Source organism: Myxocyprinus asiaticus, chromosome 45, assembly GCF_019703515.2.
Source record: "Myxocyprinus asiaticus isolate MX2 ecotype Aquarium Trade chromosome 45, UBuf_Myxa_2, whole genome shotgun sequence".
In the NCBI taxonomy this organism is placed as follows: domain Eukaryota; kingdom Metazoa; phylum Chordata; class Actinopteri; order Cypriniformes; family Catostomidae; genus Myxocyprinus; species Myxocyprinus asiaticus.
The window spans coordinates 4,751,620-4,779,316 of NC_059388.1; the positions used below are offsets into that span (position 1 = coordinate 4,751,620).

The window sequence follows — 27,697 nt, forward strand, 5'->3', positions numbered from 1 at the left end:
AGGTAAGAGCGGTTCTAAACTGGCCTCAACCCACTACTCTAGAGGAACTACAACGATTCTTAGGATTTGCTCATTTTTACAGAAGATTCATTCGAAACTTCAGCACTGTCACCGCTCCACTCACCGCCATGACAAAGGAAGGTAAAACCAAGCTTCGCTGGTCTTCTGATGCCATCCAAGCCTTTAATGAATTGAAAAGTCGCTTCACTTCTGTTCCTATTCTGCATCATCCTGATCCCAACGTACCTTTCGTGGTTGAAGTAGACACATCAAACACTGGTATTGGCACTATCCTCTCAACGCCAAGGTAATCCTCTTAAGCTTTTCCCTTGTGCGTACTACTCCTCCTGTAAACTCTCCTCTGCTGAACAGAATTATGATGTGGGCAATCGTGAACTGTTAGCCATGAAAGCAGCATTTTAAGTATGGCAACACTGGCTGGAGGGAGCCAGACATCAATTTCTGGTATTAACCAATCATCGCAACCTCGATGATTGCCAAAAGACTAAACCCCAGACAAGCCAGATGGGCACTATTTTTCACTCGTTTCAACTTTCCAATCACTTATCATCCAGGATCAAAGAACATCATCAAAGCCGACTCACTATCCCGTCAATTTGACTCCACTCCTCAGAATCCCTCTCCAGAACCCATCATCTCCTCTTCTTTGATCCTAGCTCCGGTCCAGTGGGACATCATGTCCGAAATCTCCCAGGCACATGCACAGTACCTGGCCCCACCAGAATGTCCGCCCAACCGAACATTTGTGCCACCTACTTTACGAGAAAAGGTAATCTGCTGGGTGCACTCCTCCACAAGCTCTGGCCATCCAGGCATTACCACCACAGTATGATTGTTAAGAAATCGGTTCTGGTGGGAGACATAACAGGCAGACACCAGTACATTCTTGAATGCTTGTCACACCTGCGCCACAGCAAAAAACCCCAGGCAACTACCGGCAGGGTTGTTACAACCTCTACCCATTCCACAATGACCTTGGTCCCACATCTCCATTTATTTTGTCACCGATCTACCCATCTCCCAAGGTAACACCACCATATTAACTGTCATTGATCATTTTTCTAAGGCATGTCAACTAATACCTCTGGCTAAGCTTCCATCAGCCTTTGAAACCGCAGAACATCTTTTCCATTATGTGTTCCGCTACTATGGTCTTCCTGAAGACATTGACTCTGACCGGGGCCCTCAGTTTACATCAAGGGTTTGGACCGCTTGCTTTTGACTAAATGTCAATATAAGTCTCACTTCAGGTTATCACCCCCAGTCTAATGGCCAGACGGAACATCTGAATCAAGAACTCGCCAAATTCCTTTGCATGTACTGTCAACCGAATCAAGCCGACTGGAGCCGTTTTCTTCCCTGGGCAGAATATGTGCAGAACTCAATCCTCAAACCCTCCACAAACTTGATGCCATTTCAGTGTGTTCTGGGGTTCCAACCCCCTCTATTTCCATGGTCTGGGGAGAGGTCCTGGGTCATATCCTCGACCCCAATCTCATCACAGAATTTCATAGGACTCACCTGGAGAAACCGGCCCCTCGACCTCGAGGAAGACCCCGACATCAGATGTGCTCTCGTGTCAGGAGCTGCTTGCGGGAGGGGGGGGGCTCTGTCATGAACGCTGGTGAAGATTCCTCAATCGACCACCAGAGGTCTCGCTCACCTGAATAATAACATTGAACTACATTTCCCAAGTGCCCACATGCCTGGTCTGATTACCCTACACCTGCCTATATAGACTATTTAAGCCTGATGTGTGTGTTCATTCATTGCAACGCCTTGTTTGCCCCAGCTACATTTCTGAGCATTATTACTTACTCTGTTGATCTACACGTGTTTGACTCTGCTTTGGATTTACCTTGAACGATTCTCTACTGCCTGCCTATTACTGTGTTTGCCTGGACTATCTCTATTGCCGTTTAGCTGCCTGCCCCGATCCTTTGCCTGTTTGACTACGTTACTGCCCTGTCTCTGATATTGTTGGTTGCCCTGGTTATTTTACCCACGCCTGTTTGTACTCTGAACTTGTTGTGTTAATAAACCGCACGTGGATCCTACTCAGCCTGAGTCAGTGTTACAGGGAGTAACGCAATACATGTAACAGGAATACGTATTTAAAATACAAAATATAAGTAACTGTATTCCACTACAGTTACAATTTAAATCATTGGTATTTAGAATAGTTACATTCAAAAAGTATTTTGATTACTGAAGAGATTGCTTTTCATTTTATTGTCATTTGTTTCATTTTTAATATTTAGTCCTTTCAGATGGGAAAATGTATACATATAAATTATGCGATCCAAAGTGCATTTGAACAGCGGTGAAACACTTTCTTATGCGTTACATTCATACGAGCAGACAGAGAAGTTTGAAGTTTGGAGCACAAGAAATAGAAATAAACCTTGTGTAAACTGTCAGCTTTACGCTAACCTAAAATGCTATTTCTAGCCACTTTACATGCACGATTTTTGTGTGTGTGTGTGTGTGTGTGTGTGTGTGTGTGTGTGTGTGTGTGTGTGTGTTCTAAAATATATTAAATAACTTGAATGAATTGAGGCAAGTTTGCTGCAAATTTGCCATGAACTCTCAATTTTAGTAAGGTATGGGGTCTTAATTGATTAAAATGATGTAATTCACATAAACGGATGAGAGTTTATTTTAAATGGTTAGGAAATATGCCCTCATAAATGTCAAAAAGGCTCCAGATATTCAAAACCAGGTGCAAATATTACTCAAAGTAATATAATTTCTGACACTAAGAAGCCAAAACTAGTAGTTCATCCAACAAAAAAAAAGTAGCCCCACCTTAGAAGAATTACTTAGAAAGCTTTAAAGATTAAATAAGTTTTATAATTTATTATTATTATTTTTTTTACATAATTCATGTACTGTATGTGCTTTAACAAAAATACAGACTTCACATTTCTGCATTTAAACCTTCTGGTACACTTGCCCCATTGACTTCCATTGTAAATTAATTACTGTAAACACAATTTTTGTTTGTTTTTACAAACTAAGGGACGAGTCAAAATTATTATCTGTGGTAATAAATATTCCACAGATGCTGTCGATTGAGCTTGACTTGTACTGAACCTGGAATATTCCTTTAAACTAGGGCTTTGACATTTATGAAATTTGGCTGTCGATTAATTGTCAAACAAATAATTGTGGTTATGATAATTAACTGTCTGTTCTAGGGCTCTCACGATTGACGATTATGACAATTATGTAGATTAATTTTCCATTTTAGGGCTTTCATGATTAGTTGTCATAAAAATGACCATACTTTGTCATAGGTGTATGTGTGCTTCATAAACCTTAATAAGTCACTTACCTGTATTCATATTTAACTTTTACGTTATGGCTTTAAAAAACTTTTGAATGATATTAAAAATAATATTTAAAATACCTAAATATTTCAAAATACTTGTCTGTATTTATATCTGTCTCTCTTTTTGGTCTTGTCCATTTTGCTTTTACACTGTTGTTATTGGAACCCAGCAAACCTGAATAGCTTTTATATTATATTATATAAACGTGCAATTGTAAAATATTTCTATCCTAAATTTTACACTTTTACACATAACTTTAAGGCTCTCTGATTAAACCAATGAGTCCTTATTTCACATGTAGAAAGACCTTTAAGGTTCTCTGTATCTTCGCTGCATGTAATTAACACTGCGTGTATGAAACCACAACGACATATAACATTTTCCATTACACGATCGTTAAATTAGAGTGAAACCAGAGCGCTTTGCATTCACTTAAATCTTCATTTATATTTTCGAAGGAGTTTTGTGCGAACCTCCGCAGACAGCGTTCACGGTGCTTCAAGTCCGGTTCAGAAGCGGTTAATCTTAACGTGCTCTTACGGAGCTGCGGCTAAGTGAGACGGTCGAAGTTCAATTGTAAAAGACACTCAAACCTGCCATTCACTCCCTTATTTGGACAGTAAGATATGATTGGAATTTAAACTGCACAATAATCGCGGTTATCTCAAATAAATACATATCTCCATAAGCGATATGAAAGATGAGATGGGTAAGAAACAGATCAATATTTAAGTCCTTTTTTTACTATTAATCTCCACTTTCACATTCTTCTTCTTTTGTTTTTGACGATTCACATTCTTTCGCCACCTACTGGGCAGGGAGGTGAATTTATAGAAAAAAGGATTAAATATGTATCTGTTTCTCACTCATAATATAGTTTCTGAAGATATGGATTTAACCATTGGGGTTGTATGGATTACTTTTATGCTGCCTTTATATGCCTTTTGGATCTTCAAAGTTCTGGCCTCCATTCAATTGCACTGTGAGGACCAGAGCTGAAATATTCTTCTAAAAATCAGTTCAGCAGAAGAAAGTCATACACATCTGGGATGGCACGAGGGTGAGTAAAAGATGAGAGAATTTTAACTATCCTTTTAAGTTTATTAGAGACGTGCCTCTTACTCAAGCTTTGCCTTTTTTTTTTTTTTTCTGAGCAGTGACCTGTAGTTTGAAACAGGCAGCTTGCAAGGAAAAGCAAAGCAGCACAGTAATGGGTCATCCAGTGCAGTATAAATCTTCCGTCAGGCCTAAGGAGCAACAGACCAACAGAGGTTCACCACTACAATGAGTCACATAGCAACCAGAATTTACCGCTTCGTCAAGCTTCTGGAAACCCGGCGAGCGTTTAATTCGGGGCCAATCACGCAGTCCGGCTGGGCAGGTCATCATCTGCTGCTTCAGAGAGAACAATGTTCTACCGCACAAATAAACACAGCTCCAATCTCATCCTGAAGAGTGCACACAACCAAAAACACACACATATACACGGTGACATGGAATGGAAAACACAGAAATGTTTAGCCATTAAAGGGATATTTCATCCATAAATAAAAATTCTCCCATGTTGTTATTCCAAAAAGCCTTACAGTTTTGGAACTTTCATTTTTGGATGAATTATCCCTTTAATTCCAACAGACTGGCCCCCAAGCAACATTTTCATACTCTCATTTTATTCAACATACTATAATGCATTCTGCTACTAATAGGTCCAACAGCCAGTGAATGCAAGTCTACTTCCACTGCTGACCTCTGAGTGAGACCTTGCTTCTAAAAATGGAAAGGAAATGATTTCTCAAGAAGTGTGTGATATCTTTCATCATTGTCTGGGGACAAATAGCTGGCAATGTCATGGTATTCTACTAAAGCAATTTGCTGCCCATCAAAAAAAGTTGGAAATTTCAAGAATAATGCCACAGTACACTTTCCAAACTCCCACATTCAAACAAGTATAAATATGTAAATAAATACATAGAGCTACAAAATCAAAATTAGGACACACTAGTTAAAATAAATTCATCTCAGGCAATCAAACTGTCAGAAACAGACATGTTAAACAACGATAATTTGTTAATTTGATAATTTGTTGTTATGTTGTTGTGGACACTTTAAAATACAGTGAAAAAAATCTAGATAACCTATTTGCCAAATTGTTTCGATTTTTCTGAACACATCATAGCTTCATTTCCATCCATGATCAAGATTCACAACCAGGGACCAAAATTAATACTTGCCAGGTGCCAAATGCAAGTAATTATAAGCTGGTTTACTAACAGAGCCCATTGTCCCACTTCTATACAAGTCTGAAGTGTGAAAATATTTTAGGACATACCGTAATGACCACTAGATTTCAGATTTATTATCAATATATATTTATTAAATGTTTCATTATTTTATTATTTTATTTGTGTATTTAACCGTTCATTTAGTTTCTAAATGTTATTTTCAAAGTTACTTTCTTTGTGATCTTGTAAATTAAAATGCAAATTACCTGTTTAGAAAAGCAATTAAACTTGTCATTATGAACAAAAATAAAGTTTGTTTATCTTACATTTTGTAATGTACATTATACAATACCGCAATAATGCCTTTACACAGTATACCATATAATAAAAGCTTCAGCAATTACCACAATATGGAAATTTGATACCAGCACATGCCTAGTTTGAAATGGTGCAAATTACACTCACAGACACATTTGTACACACACACAATTGCAAACGTACTGTATTTGCACACTCACAAATTTAAGTAGGTGTCAGGCTCCAAAGGACCAAAAAAAAAAAAAAAAAAAAAACACACCATAAAACACGCACATATGTGGTTTATTCCAAGTCTTTTGAAGAAAATCAGAAGCCGTTATTCAGTGAAAATCTTCGCCTCCACCACATCTCATAAATCTGTGTCTCTGCATATTCAAACACGTCACAATCGTTATGAGACATGCGAGAATCAACGATGTTTTGTGTTATTGCTGTCACAACAGTCGTCACATTTTTGCGCACCATTTTTCAATACATAAAGCATGAATGAGATTTGACAGCTACACCATATGGCATGATTTTTTGTGAATGACAACTTTTAATAACAATTTTGGTCTGTTCCTCACACAAAGCTACTGTATCATATGACTTATCATATGATTTTTATTTTATTTTATGAAATGTCAAGCAGAAAACATCCCTATAACCTTTCAGATACCACTGAAATAGGTGCAATGAAATATCACACCTGTCTCTGTAACAGCCCTAGGCTCGGTAAACAGCGGGGTAAAATATGTCCACAGGCCGAAGTCAGATAATTTGTTTAGCCAATCAGAAGACTTTCTAACTAGGGCTGGGCGATAAAGGATACTGAAAAATGCATTTTCGATATCAATAATAAACTTTTGAGTAATTTTCGATATTTAGCCTATGTTCTGTATCTAGACAATCAGATCAGGTACGTCTCGCTAAAAAGCAAGCGGTTCGACAAAGTTATACACACAACAGGCTAACAGAATCAAAGTCATGAAATCAGCCTGTTAGGAAATAATAGCAGGCTAGAAGCTACATAGCCCTACTGTCACAGAAAACAGTAGCCGCTAGCTGGCTAATGTGATAGCATTGTGTGTACAAGACAGCTCTTAAAAAAAAAAAATTCTAAATCTAAACAAATCTATGCAAATGAGCATTTGATTTGCCGCAAATGTTTGCCAGAAGTTTGCAGACCTTCACTGGTAGTGGTGAACCTCCAGCAAACCTTTGGCAACAATGGACAATTTGCAGCAAGTTTGCCGCAAAGCTCATTTGCATGTGTTGCAAAGGTAGCTTTAAAGTATACTCAGTAAATTTTCTCCCACATTGACGGTATGAAATATATATTGGGATAAATATCAATATCAAACAGTATGAAAAAATAAAATATTATGATCATATTTTTGGCCATATCGCCCAGCCCTAGTGTGCACATGTCTTTGGAGTGTGACATTTTTGAAAAAGGGAGCGTGGCTAATTCAACAGCTGATCTGGTGGAAGTTCCAGAACGGCTAAAATCGCTTACAGCACCTTTTAGAAGACTTGGAATATATCGCACAAGTCATATGGACTTCTTTTATGATGCTTTTTTTTTTGTCATTTTTGAAGCTTAAAATCCCCTGGTTAATGTATGTTATATGGAAAGGAGCAGTTTGGACATTTTAAAAAATATCTCCTGTTGTGTTTCACAGAAGAAAGAAAATCATACAGAATTGAGATGACATGAGGTTAAGTAAATGATGACAGAACCATCACTAAGTTCAAAACAAATCCCTAACTGGGCTGCACTCAACCTAAGTGAACCTGTGAATGAACTTTCTGATGTTAGGTTATTCCCTGAACAAATCATGTAAAAAATTAAGTTTTCAGATAATCTAAGGGCTCTGGGTTGTGGAGCATAAATATTGAGAAATCTACCTCAGGAGAGGCTGGACACAGCTGGTTCTTCGGCTGCACTCCTGCCCTTCCAGATCAGTCACACAGTAAATGAGACCCAGGAACCCCTTCTGAGCAAGAGCTTATTACACACGTCCCTTAATGAGCATGTATTAATGATGTTAGACATGAGAGTCACAAACTGACAGACTGGAAGTAAAACTATCTCAGTGACTTAAGAATAATGAGTAGGACATGAATATGTGGGAAAAGTCCTGACACAAGTGGGCCAAAAGTGCTGTTTTAGGACAGGCTGGTCCTCCGTATGTATAAAACTATTCAAAAGACAAACTTCTTAAGTGCTCTAAAAGGAATGTTCTGGGTTCAATACAACGTAGCAGTGTTCTGCACACATTCCCTGTATGGGCCACCTGTGTCCTTGAATTGGGCAAGCCTGGGCAGATAGAAGGGAGGATGGAACTGTATGAACTTGAAGTCTTTGTGTTGTGGTCCCAGAGTGTCCTTCAATGAGTAACCCTATGCTTGTTTTTTATAAAGTACAAAGCAACTTTTATTTCTGATTCTGCTATTATGCTTATCACGTATTTCTGTTATACTGTCATCTTTAAGTTTCTAGAATGTTCTTTGTTAGGTTTGCTCATCTTCTGCAGGTGTCTCATGGCTATAAATGTCTGTGTTTATAACTACTAAGTTGTCTTTGGCATAGACCTGGCTGTGCTGGATGCATCTCCATAACACTCAATAAAGCTCTCATGCATAATTGGTCTCGTCTTTGTCTCTGGCCATCCTACAACAGCTGGTGTCAGAAAAGTGGGATATTACAAACAGCCATTGATCCCCATGACAGACCAGAGCCTAGATATTGCCCCTTGGAAGCCTTGATAGATGATACAACGTTACCGCTGATAATTTGAAGACCGCAGTTTTAAGGTTTTTCAATTACTCTGAGGATGTCTACTAGTCCCGCATTGCCAACCTCCAAAGACGAGGCCCGGACATTCCACCCGAAGATCGGGTGGATCGAACCAGAAACACTGGGATTGTCCAGTGAGACCTAACGTCTATTTCGAGCTCCTCCTGTGACTGGAACAACCATCCTTGCCAGACTCGTTGAGATAGAGGCCTGAGAAGATTAGGCACCTGGTTATCCTGCGGACAAAATTCCAAGTTCTATATATATTAACAGAACCAGCCTACTATTTGGGGAACTATCATCAAGTTTATGTAGGATGCATTTATATTCATTTTGTATAAATAGGCTATCAAATGATCAGCGATGCAAACTCATCAGGGGTGAAAAAGGTGACAAAGATGCGAACTCCCTAGTGGGGTCCGGGGTCATGCCAAATCCAAAAGTAAATTGTTTGATTACGTCGTGGTTATGACAGTATTAGCCTTGCTAATATTATCTTAGCATAAAGAAAATGGATCCATCAGGGGCTAATGTTAATGTTAAGTTGGCACTTTGGAAAGAGGAGCTCAACTTATGTTGTAATCATCAGCAAAATGGTAATGTTAGTAACATTAAACGAGTAGTCCCAGAGCCCTAACGTCAGTAACGTTATACAAGTGTTTAGAATAACAAGTACACTAGCTAACGTTAGACTCCATGGAAAAACATTAACACCTAATGTTACATCCAAATTGTGATGGCTAGCGTTCGCTAAATCACAACAACTCAACCTTATCAGGCTAATTAACAGTCCTAAGTTGACATATTGTCGTATAATATGACGATATGATATATTATTTTATTTTATTAATTTTTTTATTTCTACTCCTTATCTATATATATATATATATATATATATATATATATATATATATATATATATATATATATAATTTTATCGTAAACTGTAAAACTGTGGGGAGAAAAGACGTACCAAGAATTTCACTACATGTTGTACTGTGTATGGTTATGTATGTGACCAATAAAATTTGAAACTTGAAATATAAGCCAATTAAGGTTATCATAAAGTAAGAATCTCTTACAATAGCGTTAAGGCATGCGGGCAGTCAAAAACTGACCTCCCAGAGACGGCCCTCTTCGGTCTTCACTCCTCTCAGGTGCGTTGCATGTGCCAAGCAGAACTAACTCAGAAGGTGTGGTTCTCATTTCATTCCATGTGACTCTGTCCTCACAGACCCCGACCCCTTTTTCAAAAACGTTATCGGATCTACACAAATCACACAAATGACCTATTTTGGATTTAAAACGGCAATTTTTGCCGAAAGGTTTGCATCCCTGAATGATAGTGAAAAAACGTAATTTGCTGTGTATGAATGCAATTACACAGTATGGATGAACCAATTACCTGTAGCATATGTTTGTCGCTTAAAGTCTGCAATCTCTGCTTTTGACTGAGACTGAAGCGTTTCTCACAATCTTCAACATTTTGCAAAATCAAAGGAAATGCCACATTAATGTGGAAACACATTTGTTCCCATGTTTCCTTTTTTTACTTTAACGTTGATGCCTACTTCAAATTTCCTTTTAATAAGTGAAGTGTTTCCATATAAATTGAGCAAGAAGCAACAACCTTCATTTGTCTTTAATTTGGTGTGGGTTCTGTATTATCCATATTATCAATAGCTATTTTATTCTTGCAGTCTTTTTAAAAGCTGGTTTATAAATAAATAAATATAAAAATATACACTTCCCGCTCGCTGTCTATAATGCATTTCCCAAATAATAGCGGATCTCTGTCTACCAATCACTTTGGGCCATTTAAGAGAGCACGTTCATAAAACATGATGTCATCCATATAATCAACTTCGCCCAACTCTTACCTTAAGATGCCCTGAGTAAAACTTGCTCTTGGCAGTTTAGTGAATAGGTTTTACACAGAAACTGTTAGCTAGGAACTCTTTGGAGAACACAAATTGATGAGATAAAAATCTTTGTGAATACGGGACCAAGACAACAGTCCATTTACCCTTTTCATTGCTCCTAAAACATCATATATTCTGACAACTGCAGAGTGGCATGAAGAAACATTCACACAGTAACTCAAACACTACAGCCCCCAATTCCCAGCATGCCTCTGATGACATGGCCGAATTTTTAAATGTCAATAAAAAAATGTTTTGACTTATAGTGGCAAGAAAATGTATGTGAACCCTTTGGAATTAACTGGTTTTCAGCATTAACTGGTCATAAAATGTGATCTCATCTTCATCAAAGTCACAAGTATAGACAAAGTGCTTAAGCTAACAACACACAAACAATTATAATATTTCATGTCTTTATTGAACACATACCATTAAACATTCACAGTGTTGTGGAAAAAGTAAGTGAACTCTAGGATTTAATAACTGTCCGATCCTTCTTTTGGCAGCTATAAACTCAACCAAGAGTTTCTGGTAGCTGCGGATTAGACCTGCACAACATTCAGAAGGAATTTTGAACCATTTTTCCTTACAGAACTGCTTCAGTTCAGCCATAATTTCAGGATGTCTAGTGTGAACGGCTCTCTTGAGGTCATTGCACAGCATATCTACTGGGTTAAGGTCTGGGCTCTGACTGGGCCACTCCAAAAGGTGGATTTTCTTTTTTTGAAGCCATTCTGTAGTGGATTTACTTCGATGTTTAGGGTCCTGATGCATCACTCAACTTCTACTGAGCTTCAGCTGGTGCACAGCAACCCTGATATTATCCTGTAGGATATCTTGATTAACTTGGGAATTCATTTTTCCCTCGATGATGGCAAGCGGTCCAGGCTCCGAAGCAGCAAAGCAGCCCCAAATCATGATGTTCCCTCCACCGTACTTCACCGTTGGGATGATGTTTTCATGTTGGTATGCAGTGCCCTTTTTACACCATATGTAGTGCTGCGTGTTCTTCCCAAACAATTAAACTATAGTTTAATCTGTCCACAAAACATTTTCCCAGTAGCATTGTGGAGTGTCAAGGTGGTCTTTGGCAAACTTCAGGCATGCAGCAATGTTTCTGTTGGAAAGCATGGACACCATGACTTTTTAATTTTTTTCCGTATAGTAGACTCATGAACAAAGATGTTAACCAGTTCCAATGACTTCTTCAAGTATTAAGCTTTCACTCTAGGATTCTTTTTTACCTAATTGAGCATTTTGCGGTCTGCCCTTTTAGTCATCTTGGCTGGACGGCCACTTCTAGGGAGAGTAGCCACAGTACTAAATGGTCTCCATTTATAGACAATTTGTCTAACTGTTGACAGATGAATATCTAAGCTCTTCAAGATAACTTTGTAACCCTTTCCAGCTTTATGCAAAGCAACAATTCTTGATCATAGGTGTTCTGAGATCTCCTTTTTGCAAGGCATGGTCCATATCAGCAGATGCTTCTTGTGAATAGTAAACTCAAAATGTTTGAGTTCTTTTTATAAGTCAAAGTAGCTCTAACCCACACCTCCAATCTCGTTTTTATTAACTGGATGCCAAGTTTGCCAACTCCTGACTCTAATTAGCGTATTTTGTCGTCTTTAGCCTAGGGATTCACTTACTTTTTCCACAGCACTGTTAATGTTTAACGGGATGTGTTCAATAAAGACATGAAAGATTATAATTGTTTGTGTGTTGTTAGCTTAAGCATATTATGCTTTGTCTATACTTGTGACTTTAATGAAGATGAGATAAAATTTTATGAGCAATTAATGCAGAAAACCAGCTAATAATTAGTACTTTTTACAAATTTCCATTTAATTACTTTTTCTTGCCACTGTACTATTGCAGTGGGGAAAAATACTCCACCGAAATCGCAAAATTTGATCCATTAAAACACAGCCCGGTGCATCAAAAGAAATGAAAACCGTTTGTAAAACTGGTATGGTAATTAAATCCTTATGAAGAAGAAAATTAACTGTTGTTCTACTATTGCTAAGTTTGTCATGCACTGTAAGATTACTGTCAAGCAGTATACCCCATCAGACATTTTTGCATCAAGTAAAATGTGTTTACCTTTCCCTGTAGCACTACTGATAGCGTGTTTGGCTCGCAATCTCCCCAACATGGGTTCCGGTCCCATGTAAACCAGAAAGTAATTGCGTTCATGTAAAAAATGGTGAGTGCGATTAAGATGTAATTTTTTGCTCTAAAATTATATTTTTATTCCACTGATGGTTAGGTGTAGGGTTGGGGTTTGGTTAAGGTGTAGGTTTAATAAAGTATACAACTGTCTTTTGGCACCACCTTGTGGACATTTCACTTCCACAACACATTCAACTCCAGCCACTGGGGGCAGTGGTTTAAATTTCAGTAAACACAGACCGATTTCAACAGCAGAACATTCAACCTCTTAATGCAGAATGCACATTAAAATCAACCTGGACTCTTTGGTGTATAAAGTTGTTTCATTGACAAGTCAGGCCTAATACACACATTACATTATTGAAAACTGAGATGTCCTGTGTTTGCCAAAAAGGAAGGAATTCTGTGAAGAAATTTCCCCTGCTGTGTGAAATGAGGCTGAAGAGTGGCAGTTCTGTTGACCAATCAATCTCATCAGTCAAAAGGGGATTCTTATATGTCTGAGAGAGCTTTGCTAAAGCCGTAAACAAAGGGACAAACATGCTTTCATGCCTCTGGAGTAACAACCAGGTTAATTTACAATTTAATTACATTCTGTTACTGATTATTCAATACAAGAGAAAAGGCCTCTCTTTAATGTGTAATACCCACTCTGACTCTTGTTCTTTTACGAAACAGTATAATCCGGTGCTATTGTTGCAAACTCTAGTGTGTATAATTACACTGAGTTGATAATAAATACATGGTATTATAAAGGATTACTGCTATTATAGTAGTAGCCCGTGACAGGGAGGAGGGCGTGATGCTGCACACCTGGCCCCTAATCAAGCTAATCAAGCCCTCGAGAGGGATAAAGGCGACCAGAGGTGGCAGTTCCAGAGAGAGACAGTTACGGGCAGCTGCCCGACACCTGTGTGTGTTTGTCTTTTTGCTTAAATTTACAGTGCATCCGGAAAGTATTCACTTTTTCCACATTTTGTTATTTTACAGCCTTATTCCAAAATGGATTAAATTCATTATTTTCCTCAAAATTCTACAAACAATACCCCATAATGACAACGTGAAAGAAGTTTGTTTGAAATTTTGCAAATTTATTAAAAATAAAAAACAAAAAACAAATCACATGTACATAAGTATTCACAGCCTTTGCTCAATACTTTGTTGAAGCACCTTTGGCACCAATTACAGCCTCAAGTCTTTTTGAGTAAGATGCTACAAGCTTGGCACACCTATTTTTGGGCAGTTTCTCCCATTCTTCTTTGCAGGACCTCTCAAGCTCCATCAGGTTGGATGGGGAGCGTCAGTGCACAGCAATTTTCAGATCTCTCCAGAGATGTTCAATCGGGTTCAAGTCTGGGCTCTGGCTGGGCCACTCAAGGACATTCACAGAGTTGTCCCGGAGCCACTCCTTTGTTATATTAGCTGTGTGCTTATGGTGGTTGTCCTGTTGGAAGATGAACCTTCACCCCAGTCTGAGGTCCAGAGCGCTCTGGAGCAGGTTTTCATCAAGGATGTCTTCTGTACATTGCTGCATTCATCTTTCCCTCGATCCTGACTAGTCTCCCAGTTCCTTCCGCTGAAAAACATCCCCACAGCATGATGCTGCCACCACCATGCTTCACTGTAGGGATGGTATTGGCCAGGTGATGAGCGGTGCCTGGTTTCCTCCAGACATGACGCTTGCCATTCAGGCCAAAGAGTTCAATCTTTGTTTCTCATGGTCTGAGAGTCCTTCAGGTGCCTTTTGGCAAACTCCAGGTGGGCTGTCATGTGCCTTTTCCTGAGGAGTGGCTTCCGTCTGGCCACTCTACCATACAGGCCTGATTGGTGGAGTGCTGCAGAGATGGTTGTTCTTCTGGAAGGTTCTCCTCTCTCCACAGAGAAATGCTGGAGCTCTGTCAGAGTGACCACTGGGTTCTTGGTCACCTCCCTGACTAAGGCCCTTCTCCCCTGATTGCTCAGTTTGGCCAGGCGGCCAGCTCTAGGAAGAGTCCTGGTGGTTCCAAACTTCTTCCATTTAAGGATGATGGAGGCCACTGTGCTGATTGGGACCTTCAATGCTGCAGAATTTGTTCTGTACCCTTCCCCAGATCTGTGCCTCGATACAATCCTGTCTCGGAGGTCTACAGAAAATTCCTTGGACTTCATGGCTTGGTTTGTGCTCTGACATGCACTGTTAACTGTGGGACCTCATATAGACAGGTGTGTGCCTTTCCAAATCATGTCCAATCAACTGAATTTACCACAGGTGGACTCCAATCAAGTTGTAGAAACATTTCAAGGATGATCAGTGGAAACAGGATGCACCTGAGCTCAATTTTGAGTGTCATGGTAAAGGCTGTGAATACTTATGTACATGTGATTTTTTTCATTTTTTATTTTTAATACATTTGCAAAGATTTCAAACAAACTTCTTTCACGTTGTCATTATGGGGTATTGTTTGTAGAATTTTGAGGAAAATAATTTATTTAATCCATTTTGGAATAAGGCTGTAACATAACAAAATGTGGAAAAAGTGAAGCGCTGTGAATACTTTCCGGATGCACTGTATTATTAAAATATTATTTATATTGGTAAGCAAGTTCTCGCCTCCTCCTTTCCATTGAACTACGTTACATTGGTGCTGAAACCCAGGAAGGAGGAGGGATGCAACATAGTAGAGTCCACGCCACTACCATCCACCCCAACGGAGCAGCCGCGGCCATCCGCCGGGGGACGGAGGAGCCCGGCCGCCTGAGAGCGGAGGAACGGCCGCCAACCGCGAGGGGAGGAGGGGCTCCTAGCCAACTGCCTGGAGCAGTCAGGGCCGCTGCCAGGGGTGGAGGAGACCCCTATAAGCCGCTAAAACGCGGCGGGGAGGGGCTCCTGGCTGACCGCCAGGAGCGGAAGAACCGCTACCAGGGGTGGAGGAGATCCCTTCCATCCACCGAAAACGCGGAGGGGTGTTCCATCTGCCAGGGGCCGGAGGACTGCCTCTGATCCACCCGGGGAGGTGAAGCTGTCGTCCACTAGAGGGTGGAGGAGTAGCCAAGGACCAGGCTACGGCGTATCGGAGAACTGGCGAGTAATTTATTTATTTTTTTCACTCTCTCTCCTCTTTCTCTCCCGCTGTCACTCCGTGTTGGCCTTTCCCTATTGTTTTTGTTGTTGTTGTTGTTGTTGTTGTTGTTTCCCTCCCCTTGTCACCCTCCCAGGTCCGAAGAGGTGGGGATGACCTGCCGGCAGGGAAAGGAGGGGGGATGTACGTCATGCCAGGGGCTCCCCGGCCTGAAGGAACGGAGGGATGAGTGTGGCAGGGAGGAGGGCAGGGTCTTTTTACATAAGTTTATTATTAAAATATTATTTATATTGTTAAGCCGCTTCTCGCCTCCTCCTTTCCACTGAACTGCGTTACATAGCCTTTATTTACCAGTTTAAACTCTTTACTCTTAAAAAAAAAAAAGAAAAGCTCTAAGCACCTTAAACTATGTTCCAGTTTCAATACAAAAACAAATGTCAGTAATTCACTTATAATGGAAGACTGTAGGGCAAGAAAGGTTAAAAAGATTAAATATAAAACTTACATTTTTGAATTAAAAGAATTAATAAAAGTGCTTTAACAAAAATACGTTTTTTTTTTTTTGCTGTAGATCATTTGTTTAGTAGTGGGACTACTCTTCTAGGCAGATTAATTTCTGGTTATGCATTACAGACATAAGTAAGTTTATTTGTACAGCGCTTATAACAATAAACATAATTTCAAAGCAGCTTTACAGAAAACTATGCTGTAATTTCTGAAATGTCTTAAAGTCCTCGTTGAGCAGTTTCATTGAAAAACGCCATTGAAAATCAGGCCCCCGGTGAACAATTGAAAGGCGACTGAAAGTAACCCAAAAACTCCAAAAGATGTTAGTTAGTGGAGAGAAGGAAAAAAAAACTTGGGGGAAACCAGGCTCAGCTGGGGGAGCCAGTTTCCCTCTGGATATACAGCATGAATATATGGCCAATTTTAGTTAACTATGTGTTATACTGTCATGGTCCTGTCACTCTGTCAGTCTGGGTTTTGGTCTGACAGGACCGTGGCATCATTGTCCAATGTCTGTCTTGTGTTTCGTTGTCTGTCTTTGTGTGAGCGCGTGGCTTCAGTTTATTCCCTGCCGTGTGCTCTTCGGTCCGTCTTGTTTCATGTCGGGAGCACGGTGTCTGGATCCTGACTTCCTGTCTGGTCTGGTTTCGGTCTGTTTCAGGATCCGGACACTCGTGCTCCATGTCTGTCTGTTATTGACGTGGGTGCATCACTCTTATTTCATCTTGGCCGCATGCACTCTCATCAATAGTTTTTCTGTCTCTCGCGAACACGGGTGCACCCTGCATCGTGCTCACGTCCGGGTCACGAGCTGTCTTCATGTTGTGCTGAGGTTCAGTCACTTTGGTCTATGGTGTCGGGTGTGTGTGTGGCCTAACTCTCGCACAGGTGTCCTGTCTTGTTTTTGTCACCTGTTGCGTGCATCGCATGGCGTTTTTAGCCCTGGATTACCTTTTTCCCCTACGGGGTAGTTTATATTTTATGTCTTCCACCTTGTGGGAGTTTTGGTTTGTTTTTGCCCTTTTGTGTTGTTAATAAATCCTTTGTTTTTTAAGCTCTGCGCTTGGGTCCTGAGCCTCATTCTCTGATCCTGACATTATACTGTTACATGTCATGTATTAAATGAGTATACTGAGGAGATATTTGATGGGAATGTTTAAAACTACAGGGTTTTGATTGGATTTTAAGATTATTGATTAATGATTAAGTGTCTTTGAAGTTTTGCACAATGTAAATGGCAATTTTCAGATACTGAAGATACTGTACATCATGTCACTTTCTAGTATCATTCATGTATATTACAAAAGTTACGGCATTTATCATCTTTACATAGTCATGTCAGGAGGTGAGAAAACAGATATTACTTTGCAGAGACAATGCAAATATCCGGTTCTATCACACTAGTCTCATTTTAACATGTGTAATGTGGTTTGAAGTTGTCCTGCTGAAAATGCCGGGACATCACTGGAAAAGACGGTGCTAGATGGCAGTATATGCTGCTCCAAAATTTGTACATATCTGTCTGCATTAAATCAAATCACTTTTATTGTCACACAACCATATACACAAGTGCAATAGTGTGTGAAATTCTTGGGTGCAGTTCCGAGCAACATAGTGACAGTGATGAGACATATACCAATTTACAATAAACATCAGATTTACACAACACAATTTAAAATCTAATATACATATAATTACACATAACACAATATACAAATAATAACATACAGTGTACATTATACAATACACACAATATAGAATACAAATTATACAATAAAAATAGTATATATAGTATAAATAAAATGTACAGTAGGTTGTATTGTACTGTATAGACATTCAGTCGGTTGATAGTAAGTTGCCAGTGTGTTGTTAAGAGAGAATATAATTTATGACAGTCCGGTGTGAGATATAAGAGTAATAAAGTGCAGTGCTGATGTATTTTGATCGTGAGAGATCAAGAGTTCAAAAGTCTGATTGCTTGGGGGAAGAAGCTGTCATGTAGTCGGCTGGTGCGGGTCCTGATGCTGCAAAACCGCCTGCCTGATGGTAGCAGTGAGAGCAGCACATGGCTCGGGTGGCTGGAGTCTATGATGATCCTCCGAGCTTTTTTCACACACCGCCTGGTATATATGTCATGGAGGGAGGGAAGCTCACCTCCGATGCTGTGTCTGGCAGTTCGCACCACCCTTTGCAGGGCTTTGCGGTTGTGGGCGGTGTTATTGCCGTACCAGGCGGAGATGTAGCCAGTCAGGATGCTCACTACAGTGCAGGTGTAGAACCATGTGAGGATGTGGCGGTTCATTCCAAACTTCCTCAGCCATCTCAGGAAGAAGAGGCGCTGATGAGCCTTCTTCACGACGGCCTCAGTGTGGACGGACAATGTGAGTTCCTCAGTGATGTGGACACCCAGGAACTTGAAGCTGCTGACTCTCTCCACTGGTGCTCCATTGATGGTGATGGGGCTGTGTTCTCTATCTCTTCTCCTGAAGTCCACCACAAGCTCCTTTGTCTTACTGACGTTGAGGATGAGGTTATGCTCCTGACACCAGTGTGTCAGAGTGTGCACCTCCTCTCTGTAGGCTGTTTCATCATTGTCAGTGATCAGACCTACCACTGTCGTATCATCAGCAAACTTAATGATGGCACTGGAGCTGTGTGTTGCCACACAGTCATGTGTGTACAGAGAATACAGGAGTGGGCTGAGAACACAGCCCTGCGGGGCTCCAGTGTTGAGGGTCAGTGATGAGGAAATGTTGCTGCCCATTCTAACCACCTGGCGTCTGCTTGACAGGAAGTCCAGGATCCAGCCAAGAGCCCGGAGTTTCTCATCAAGCTTGGAGGGCACTATGGTTTTGAATGCTGAGCTGTAGTCTACAAACAGCATTCTCACATAAGTGTTCTTTTTTTCCAGGTGGGAGAAAATACAGTGTGTATTGTAGATGCAATGGTGTGTATTGGTGTGTATACAGTGTGTATTGTAGATGCAATGGCATCATCAGTGGAGGGTTGTTGCGGTAAGCAAACTGCAATGGGTCCAGTGATGGAGGCAGCGCAGAGCAGATGTAATCTCTGATTAGTCTCTCAAAGCATTTGCTGATGATGGGGGTCAGAGCAACAGGACGCCAGTCATTTAAACAAGTGATTTTGGATTGCTTTGGAACAGGCACAATGGTGGATGTTTTAAAGCATGTGGGGACTACAGACAAAGATAGGGAAAGGTTGAAAATGTCCGTAAAAACACCAGCCAGTTGGTTCGCACACACTCTGATGATGCGGCCCGGAATGCCGTCTGGACCCGTGGCTTTGCGGATATCCACCCGTCGGAAGGATCAGGTTACATCTGCTGCAGAGACGGAGAGTGAACTAACCTCTGTAGCTTCGGCCGCGAGAGCTCTCTCTGTGAGGGCGGTGTTATTTACCTCGAAACGAGCATAAAAAGTATTTAGCTCATCCGGGAGAGAGGCAGCGGTGTTCACGGCGGAGTCTGTATTCCCTTTAAAGTCCGTGATGATGTTAATTCCCTGCCACATGCTTCTAGAGTTGGTGGTGTTAAACTGTCCTTCAATCTTGTTCCTGTACTGACGTTTTGCTGTTCTGAAAGTTTTAAACAAGCCAGTTATGCCCTCCGCGGAATTAAAAGCGGAGGTCCGCGCATCAAGTGCCACGCGAACATCGCTATTAATCCAAGGTTTCTGGTTCCGATAGATCCGTATTGTTTTGCTCGGAACAACGTCCTCTACGCACTTTTTGATGAAACACGTTACGCTATCAGCGTAAACCTCGATGTCATCATCAGAGGCAGACCGGAACATCTCCCAGTCCGCGTGATCAAAACAGTCTTGTAGCATAGAGTCTGACTGGTCCAACCAGCACTGGATCGTTCTGAGGGTGGGTGCTTCCCGTTTCAGTTTCTGCCTGTAAGCGGGCAGAAGCAGAATGGAAGAGTGGTCCGATTTGCCAAATGGTGGGCGGGGGAGGGATTTGTAGCCATCCCAGAAGGGAGAGTAGCAATGGTCCAAAACCCGGTCCCTTTGTGTGTTAAAACTAATGTGTTGGTGGTATTTTGGTGCGACTGATTTGAGATTGGCTTTGTTAAAGTCCCCGGTCACAATGAACGCGGCCTCAGGGTGTACGGTTTCCTGCCTGCTTATAATCCCGTACAGTTCCTTAAGTGCCCGGTCCGTGTCGGTTTGTGGCGGGATGTACACAGCTGTGATAATGACCACTGTGAATTCCCTCGGTAGCCAGAATGGTCGACACAGAAGCATGAGAAATTCCAGATCAGGAGAGCAGAAAGACTTGATAGAATGTACGTTCCTCTGATCACACCATGATTTGTTGATCATAAAACATACACCACCACCTCTGCTTTTACCTGAGAGGTTTTTCGCTCTGTCCGCTCGGTGCACGGAGAACCCCGCGGGTTCAATGGCTGAGTCTGGAATCTCCGCAGACATCCAAATTTCTGTAAGGCAGATAATGCAGCAGTCCCTCATCACTTGTTGGAAAGAGATCCACACTCTCAGCTCGTAGAGCTTGTTGTCCAGTGACTGAACATTTGCCAGTAGAATACTGTGTAGTGGGGGTCGATTTGCGCGACGTCTTACTCTGATGAGAACGCCGGCTCTGTTCCCCTTTTCCTTATGCGTTTCCACGGCCAGGCAGCCCAGACAAAGGGCTCCGCTGGTGTGTTTGTAAACAGCAGGTTGGCATTGAGGAATTTGAAGTCCGGTTTACGGTGTGTAATTGCAGAACCAATGTCCAAAAGTGTTTGTCTGTCGTAGACAATAAGGCAGACAACATCCAAGACAAAAAACATAAGAATTGTAAACAAAACAAAACAAACAAAACACTACAATGTTGTGTCGGAGCTCGCATCGCAGCAGCCATACTTGGCGCCATCTTGAGTACTTGCATTAATGGTGCCTCACAGATGTGCGAGTTACCCATGCCCTGGGCACTGACACACCCCTGGCCAATACCGACACAGGCTTTTGGACCTGACGCTAATAACAGCTTGAATGGTCCTTTTCCTCTTTGGCCCGGAGAACACGATGGCTGTGTTTTTCAAAAACTATTTGAAATGTGGACTCATTGGACCAAAAAATATGGTTCCACTGTTCTACTTTCCATCTAAGATGAAACCGAGCCCAAAAGTCGGCAGCGTTTCTGGACAGTGTTGATGTAGGGCTTCTGTTTTGCATAGTAAAGTCTTAACTTGCATCTGTGGATGCAGCGGCGAGTGGTGTTGACTAACAAAGGTTTACTTAAGTAATCCCAAGCCCATGTTCATGATATCTATTACAGATGAATGATGTTTTTTAAGTCAGTGATGTCTGAGGGATCAGAGATCACGTGCATTCAGAAGTGGTTTTTGTCTTACCCTTAACGCACCGAGATTTGACCAGATTCCTTGAATCTTTTAACTATATTGTGCACTGTAGAGGGTGAAATGCCCAAAAGCCTTCCAGTTTGTCTTTGGGGAACACTGTTCTAAAAGTGCTGGACTATTTGCTGAAGCATCTGTTGGCAAATTGACAAGTCTCAATGATCCTTGCTCTTGAAGGACTAGGCCGTTTTTGGAGGCTCCTTATATACTGTTTCACATTGCCTTGTTATTTTAACTCATCAAATTGTTATTAGTCTTAAACTTTAACTGTCTCAACTGTCTCAACTTTTTTGGAGCGTGTTGCAGTCATCCGATTCGAAATTACTGTACATTTAAAAAAAAAAAAAAAAAAATGAAATTGTTGTGTATGTATGTTAAAACATCATATAATGTTAAGTTTTAGTGTTTTCCATATAGCAAAGAGTGAATATAATTTAGAAATAACTACATTTTGTTTTTATTAGCATTTTTTATACTGTCCCAACTTTTTTGGAATTGGGGTTGTACAAAAGTAATATATTTCCGTCCTGTTTACTTCACCTGCATCTGGGGCTTTTATTTTGACACCGAAAGTGCTGTCGTATTTACTTTAACTTCACAAGGAGCTTTTATTGTGACACAGAAAAGGCGATGTGTATTTGACAGCTTACAATGTCCCGCATTTCCGGAAACACTGTAATTTCCTCCTTTTCTGTTATTCTGTACCGCATCTGTAGATTTGTAAAATAACTTGTAGGGGTTACTAATGTTTGGAATTGTGCGAATAACCATTTTGTTCTGAATCACACACAGACCATGTTTATCTGTCTTTAAATTGCCTTTTGTGGATTAATAATCACATATGACCAACTCACCATTTTGATATTATTTTGATTAACTGTGCAGCCCTGAAGGATCAAAATTATTCTACTGATGCACTCTTTATGAAACTTAATGGCCAAATGAAAGCACATTAAAATCATTGTAATATTCACAATATTAGTCAATTTTACATCGTCAGCAAAAAAATCTCCATTATATCATTAATATTCGATATATCGCCCAGCCCTAATGGAAAGAAGCATTTATGACCTTTCACCTTCAACCTTTCTGGATATTTTGCAGCTTAAAATTGTTTTTTGTACACCTATGAATCAATTTATACCTAAAATATTTCACATTCTCAAAAGATTAAGCCCCTAACATACTGGCCTTTAGCTCTATAAATCTATAACTTATATCTAAAATCTCCACTTTCACGTTCACATTCTTCTTTTTTTTTGGTGTTTAGTATTCTTTGTGCATATTGCCACCTACTGGGTAGGGAGGAGAATTTATAGTAAAAAAGGACTTAAATATTTATCTGTTTCTCACCCAGGCCTATCATATCGCTTCTGAAGATATGGATTTAACCACTGGAGTCGTATGGATTAATTTTAGGGCTCTATTTTTGTGAGTGCGCAAAGGGCAGCGCTACACGCTATGACTGTGCACAACGTCTTATCCAATTTTCACCAGGATTTCGCCAAACCCACTTGCCTGCACGAAAATACCAACACTTCATGGTCATGCCCTCTGACTTTGCACTTATGAGTAAAAGCATTGCTTTGCGCTTAATGCTTGTGCACTTAAAATAGGGCCATTATTCTGCTTTTATCTGCTTTTTAGACCTTCAAAGTTCTGGCCATCATACACTTGCATTGTATGGACCTACAGAGCTGAGATATTCTTCTAAAAATCTTTGTTTGTGTTCAGCAGAACAAAGAAATCATACACATCTGGGATGGCATGAGGGTAAGTAAATGATTATTTCTGAGTGAAATATCCATTTAAGGATATACCCTTTATTGCCATATAATAATAATATAAAATAATCAAGAATGTATGCATTTTAAATGGTTTTCAATTATATGCATTTTCTTAATGCAATAGGAGGGCTAAACCAGATTTATGCTCGTTTGTTACAATCCGAGGGACAAGTTGAAATATATTTTTTGTGGTAATCAGATGCCATCAATAGAGCTTACCTGAACCTGGAACATTCCTTTAAAACACAAGCATACACCAGTCAGGTTGGATATTCTGTGGTGATTCACCATTCTTTATGTAATTACAGTGACCTAACACCCTCATACTCTTCTAGTTCAGATAATTACACAGCCAAGAAACCGCTCACGCTGAAAATTAAACTCTGGTCACACTGAAACATAATTAATGGCTAAAATAACCCCAGCTAACTTCCACAACATAAAAACTTCAAAAAACACCTGTAGCTTAAAGGAACAGTTCACCCAAAAATGAAAAGTCGAAAGGGTTTGGAACAACATGAGTGTGAGTAAACGATGAAAGTGAACAATCCCTTTTTAAGAACATAGAACAAGAAAGTCTTAAAATAGCACTGTCCACCAGTCAAAAGTCTTATTTGGATGCGTTTAATTTCAATCTGATTTTATGGGGTTTACTGTGATGCTATGAAAACAAGGCACCTCTCTGCTCATCTCTAATGATAACCATGGTGACAGTGGTAAAGTGGCCCTACAGCACAGGAATACACCTGATCATAACCATGGCACCATCACTATTCCTTCATGCCCAGTGCAGTCTTGCAAAAGAGCTCCTAGACTGTGTGTATGTGTGTGTGTGTGTGTGTGTGTGTGTGTTTGTGTATTCCCTGTTGCACAAGCCTGCCCAAGGGGACATGGAGCATAGTAATTCACCATCAACATATCTTCACAATGGCTGAGTGGACAGCTCCTGCCCACTCGCATTTGTTTATGTGAGCGAAGCCAGATGCACCACAAACTTCTATGCATAAATAATTAATCATATATGACAATCTTTAAATATGTAACATTAATATATACAGTATATGCATAGCAAGAGACAATCTTAAAAGACATTTTCTGCTTTACAAATAAGTTATCACATAATTAAAAGCTAACCAACAACCATATGTTGTTAAGAAATATGAGATAATTATTTTGTAAATGGCTCATGACTAAGAGTCTTGCTACTCATTGGGGAGAGAGTTCAAAAAGAGAATCAATAGTGTTCGCAACACTATGCATATGATTTATTAATAAAAAGACATGTGAAATTAGCCAGAGGTATTATCACTATTTCTATTTTAAAATATGGCAAGCATATGTATGAGAAGGAAAATGTGTTATAAGAAATGTGACACAATGGACTGAATGGATGTCTCCTAAAATCACCAAAAATAATTCCCAAACTTGAAATTAAAGAGGCATGCTTGAATTAAACACCCCCCAAATAAGGTCAAATCTGGAATCAGCTTCCAAAAAGTAAAAAAAAAAAAAAGAAAAAAAATGTCAATAAGGGGTAATATTTTTTACCCAGGGTATTTATTTATAATATATGTAAGGATCTGTTTCTACTTGATTTACTGTCAGCCAAAATAATTACTTTTGATGCATAATGTAGTCAGGTTAATTCAATAATATATTAATTAATATGTCTATTAAAAATAAATAAATAAATAAATTATATATATATATATATATATATATATATATATATACTGTACATACTATACACACAGTATACCATATCAATTCACCAACACACAAAACCCAAACACAATGATAACAAAAGCCACTTTCAAGCAAGCAGTGAAAATAAAACACATTACATTGCAAGAGCAAGTACTATTAAGGATTATGTTGATGGTGGTTTTAAAACAATTGACTTTGATTGCATGAATGGGTCTCTTAAACTAAAACGGTTAAACTCCTTTATTCTAAATAAAAATACAATTTGGTTTTTATTCCCCTGCTTAAAGTTCAGTAAAATTGGCAGCATTGAATTTGTCTTAAAATGTGATTACAATATAAATAAACTGCAGATTAAGCTTTCAAATTTTCACAAACAGGTACTTCTTTATTGGGAATTTATTTACAAGCATAATTTTACTCCCCACAATTCCCCTCTATGGAATAACAGATATATACTGCACAGTAACAGATCTTTTTTTCTACAAGGAGTGGTTTGATAAAGGTCTGTCTTTGATCTTATGGATGCCAGTGGCAAAGTTCTTTTATTTGATTCTTTTTGCACAAAATGTAATCTTCATTGTAATAGAAGGGAATACATTTCTCTAATTAAAGTCATTCCGGTTCAGTTTCTTCAATTAGCAAAAAATATGGTTATGAATTCACCAGTAAACCCTTCTATCCCCCTATTCTAGAAAACAATTGTAACAACCATTATATAAGAAATACCTTAACTCTAGAACTTTATCCCCAGCATATTCATAGAAGAGATATATATATATAATTATAAGAAAAGTGAAGTCAACAAATTGAGAGCAGAGTATCTAAAATATCCAATTACACCAAATGCAAAATAAATTATTTTAAGATTATAAATGACATTTACTGCTGATTTTCTACGTTTACATTTTAATTTTGAACAAAACAATTGTCCTTTCTGTACTAATGACATTGAAACAACAGAACATATCTTTTTTTCATGTCCAAATGTTCAGGATTTTATGAAGAGTGTTTTGGAGTGGATGAAGAATTATACGGAGATGCCTGAACTAGAATATAAACATATACTGTTTGGGATTATCATAGATAATAAAGATAAGGAGTATATTATAAATTGCATAATTATACTAGCTAAATGTTTTATACACAATGCTAAATTTATGAAGTCCCAACCTGTTTTCAATGGGGGTTTTTAACGAAGTACAATTATTTTTCAGTTCATTGAGAATAATTTAGTAGAAAGCCTTGGAATGACCTAAATTTGGTTTACAAAAAGTATGCATTTTATTTAATTATTTAACTTTATTTTTCTTTCTTTTTCCCCCCTCTCATCCTTATTATTATGCTGATGTCTGCTCAGCTTAGTTGAAATGTGTGTCATAATGTGCCTTGTTTGTTGTATTATTTGAATTTTTGCAATAAAAAAAAAAAATAATAATAATTCAAACAAGCTGTATTCTTTGTAAACAACATCTTGTTGTCAGTTATAATCCACTCCAGAAAAGCACTTAGCAGTTATTCTAGACTACTAGACTACTATATTTGACTAACAGCTGGTGGGAGCAGCCCTGTTGCCAATGTTTGTTTTGGTGCGAAAGACAGTGACAGCTCCAGCAAGTCTGGGAATAAGTAGAGTAGGGCTGAAATATGTATATTATAATATCCATATACAACACATATTCACACGTAGGCATGGTATTTTTGCTAAATAAACATGATAAACAGAGATCTTTTTGTGAATAACCTGTTTCCCCTCAAAATAAATAAATAAATAAATGTCAAGCGTAACTGTTTTCTCCTAATGTTAAACACATCATGCGTAATGTATGAACTCTATATCCCGGTTGTGCCAAGATACGGCTATACGTAAAGGTGTGAGCGGTGAATAAAGTGTTCCTCACCTGCAGGAAACTGTGATCTCAACTTTTGTAGCTGGAATAGTGGCGTTGAGCGGGTCGAAATCTCCTATCGTCGCCATATTCAGGAAACCGCAGCTGTTCATACTGTTCATGGTGAGGTTTCGCTTTCTTTATCCTCTGTAGAAGGAAGAGTGTGGAGGCTCACGCCGATTGACGCGAGTCAGTTCATGGGTATTTGCCAAAGACTGTTTGGAGGAAGGCAGAGCTGATGTCAGTCCATAAAAGAGACAGCATCCCCTCTGCTCGCCATGAGAGACTGTCAGAGTGTAATGTATGTATGTGTGTGTGTGTGTGTGTGTGTGTGTGTGTGTGTGTGTGTGTGTGTGTGTGTGTGTGTGTGTGTGTGTGTGTGTGAAGCGCTGCATGAACGAAGGAATGATGCCACGCTTGGCGAATTCTCCAGTGAATTCATATAAGACTCAAAACAGACTTAACACTGACAATGCCGTGACAGATACAACAACAACAATTCCAGGTGGGAATAATAATTACAATAATATAATTTAAAAAATAAAACAAAAATTAAATACGATATTAAATAATTATACCAAAGTACCTAA

At 39.4% G+C, this 27,697-nt stretch overlaps 1 protein-coding gene across 3 annotated transcripts in view; it reads right to left on the reverse strand.

Moving 5' to 3' along the window:
• The window catches only part of LOC127435324 (copine-8-like), a 359,118-nt gene extending 331,643 nt beyond the window's left edge, over positions 1-27,475 (reverse strand). For all 3 annotated transcript variants that reach the window (XM_051688722.1, XM_051688724.1, XM_051688728.1), the window contains exon 1: positions 27,120-27,475. In XM_051688722.1, the coding sequence (XP_051544682.1) occupies positions 27,120-27,229 (110 nt within the window). In that variant the 5' untranslated portion in view covers positions 27,230-27,475. The remainder of the gene's footprint in view (positions 1-27,119) is intronic.
• Positions 27,476-27,697: the final 222 nt, after the last annotated feature.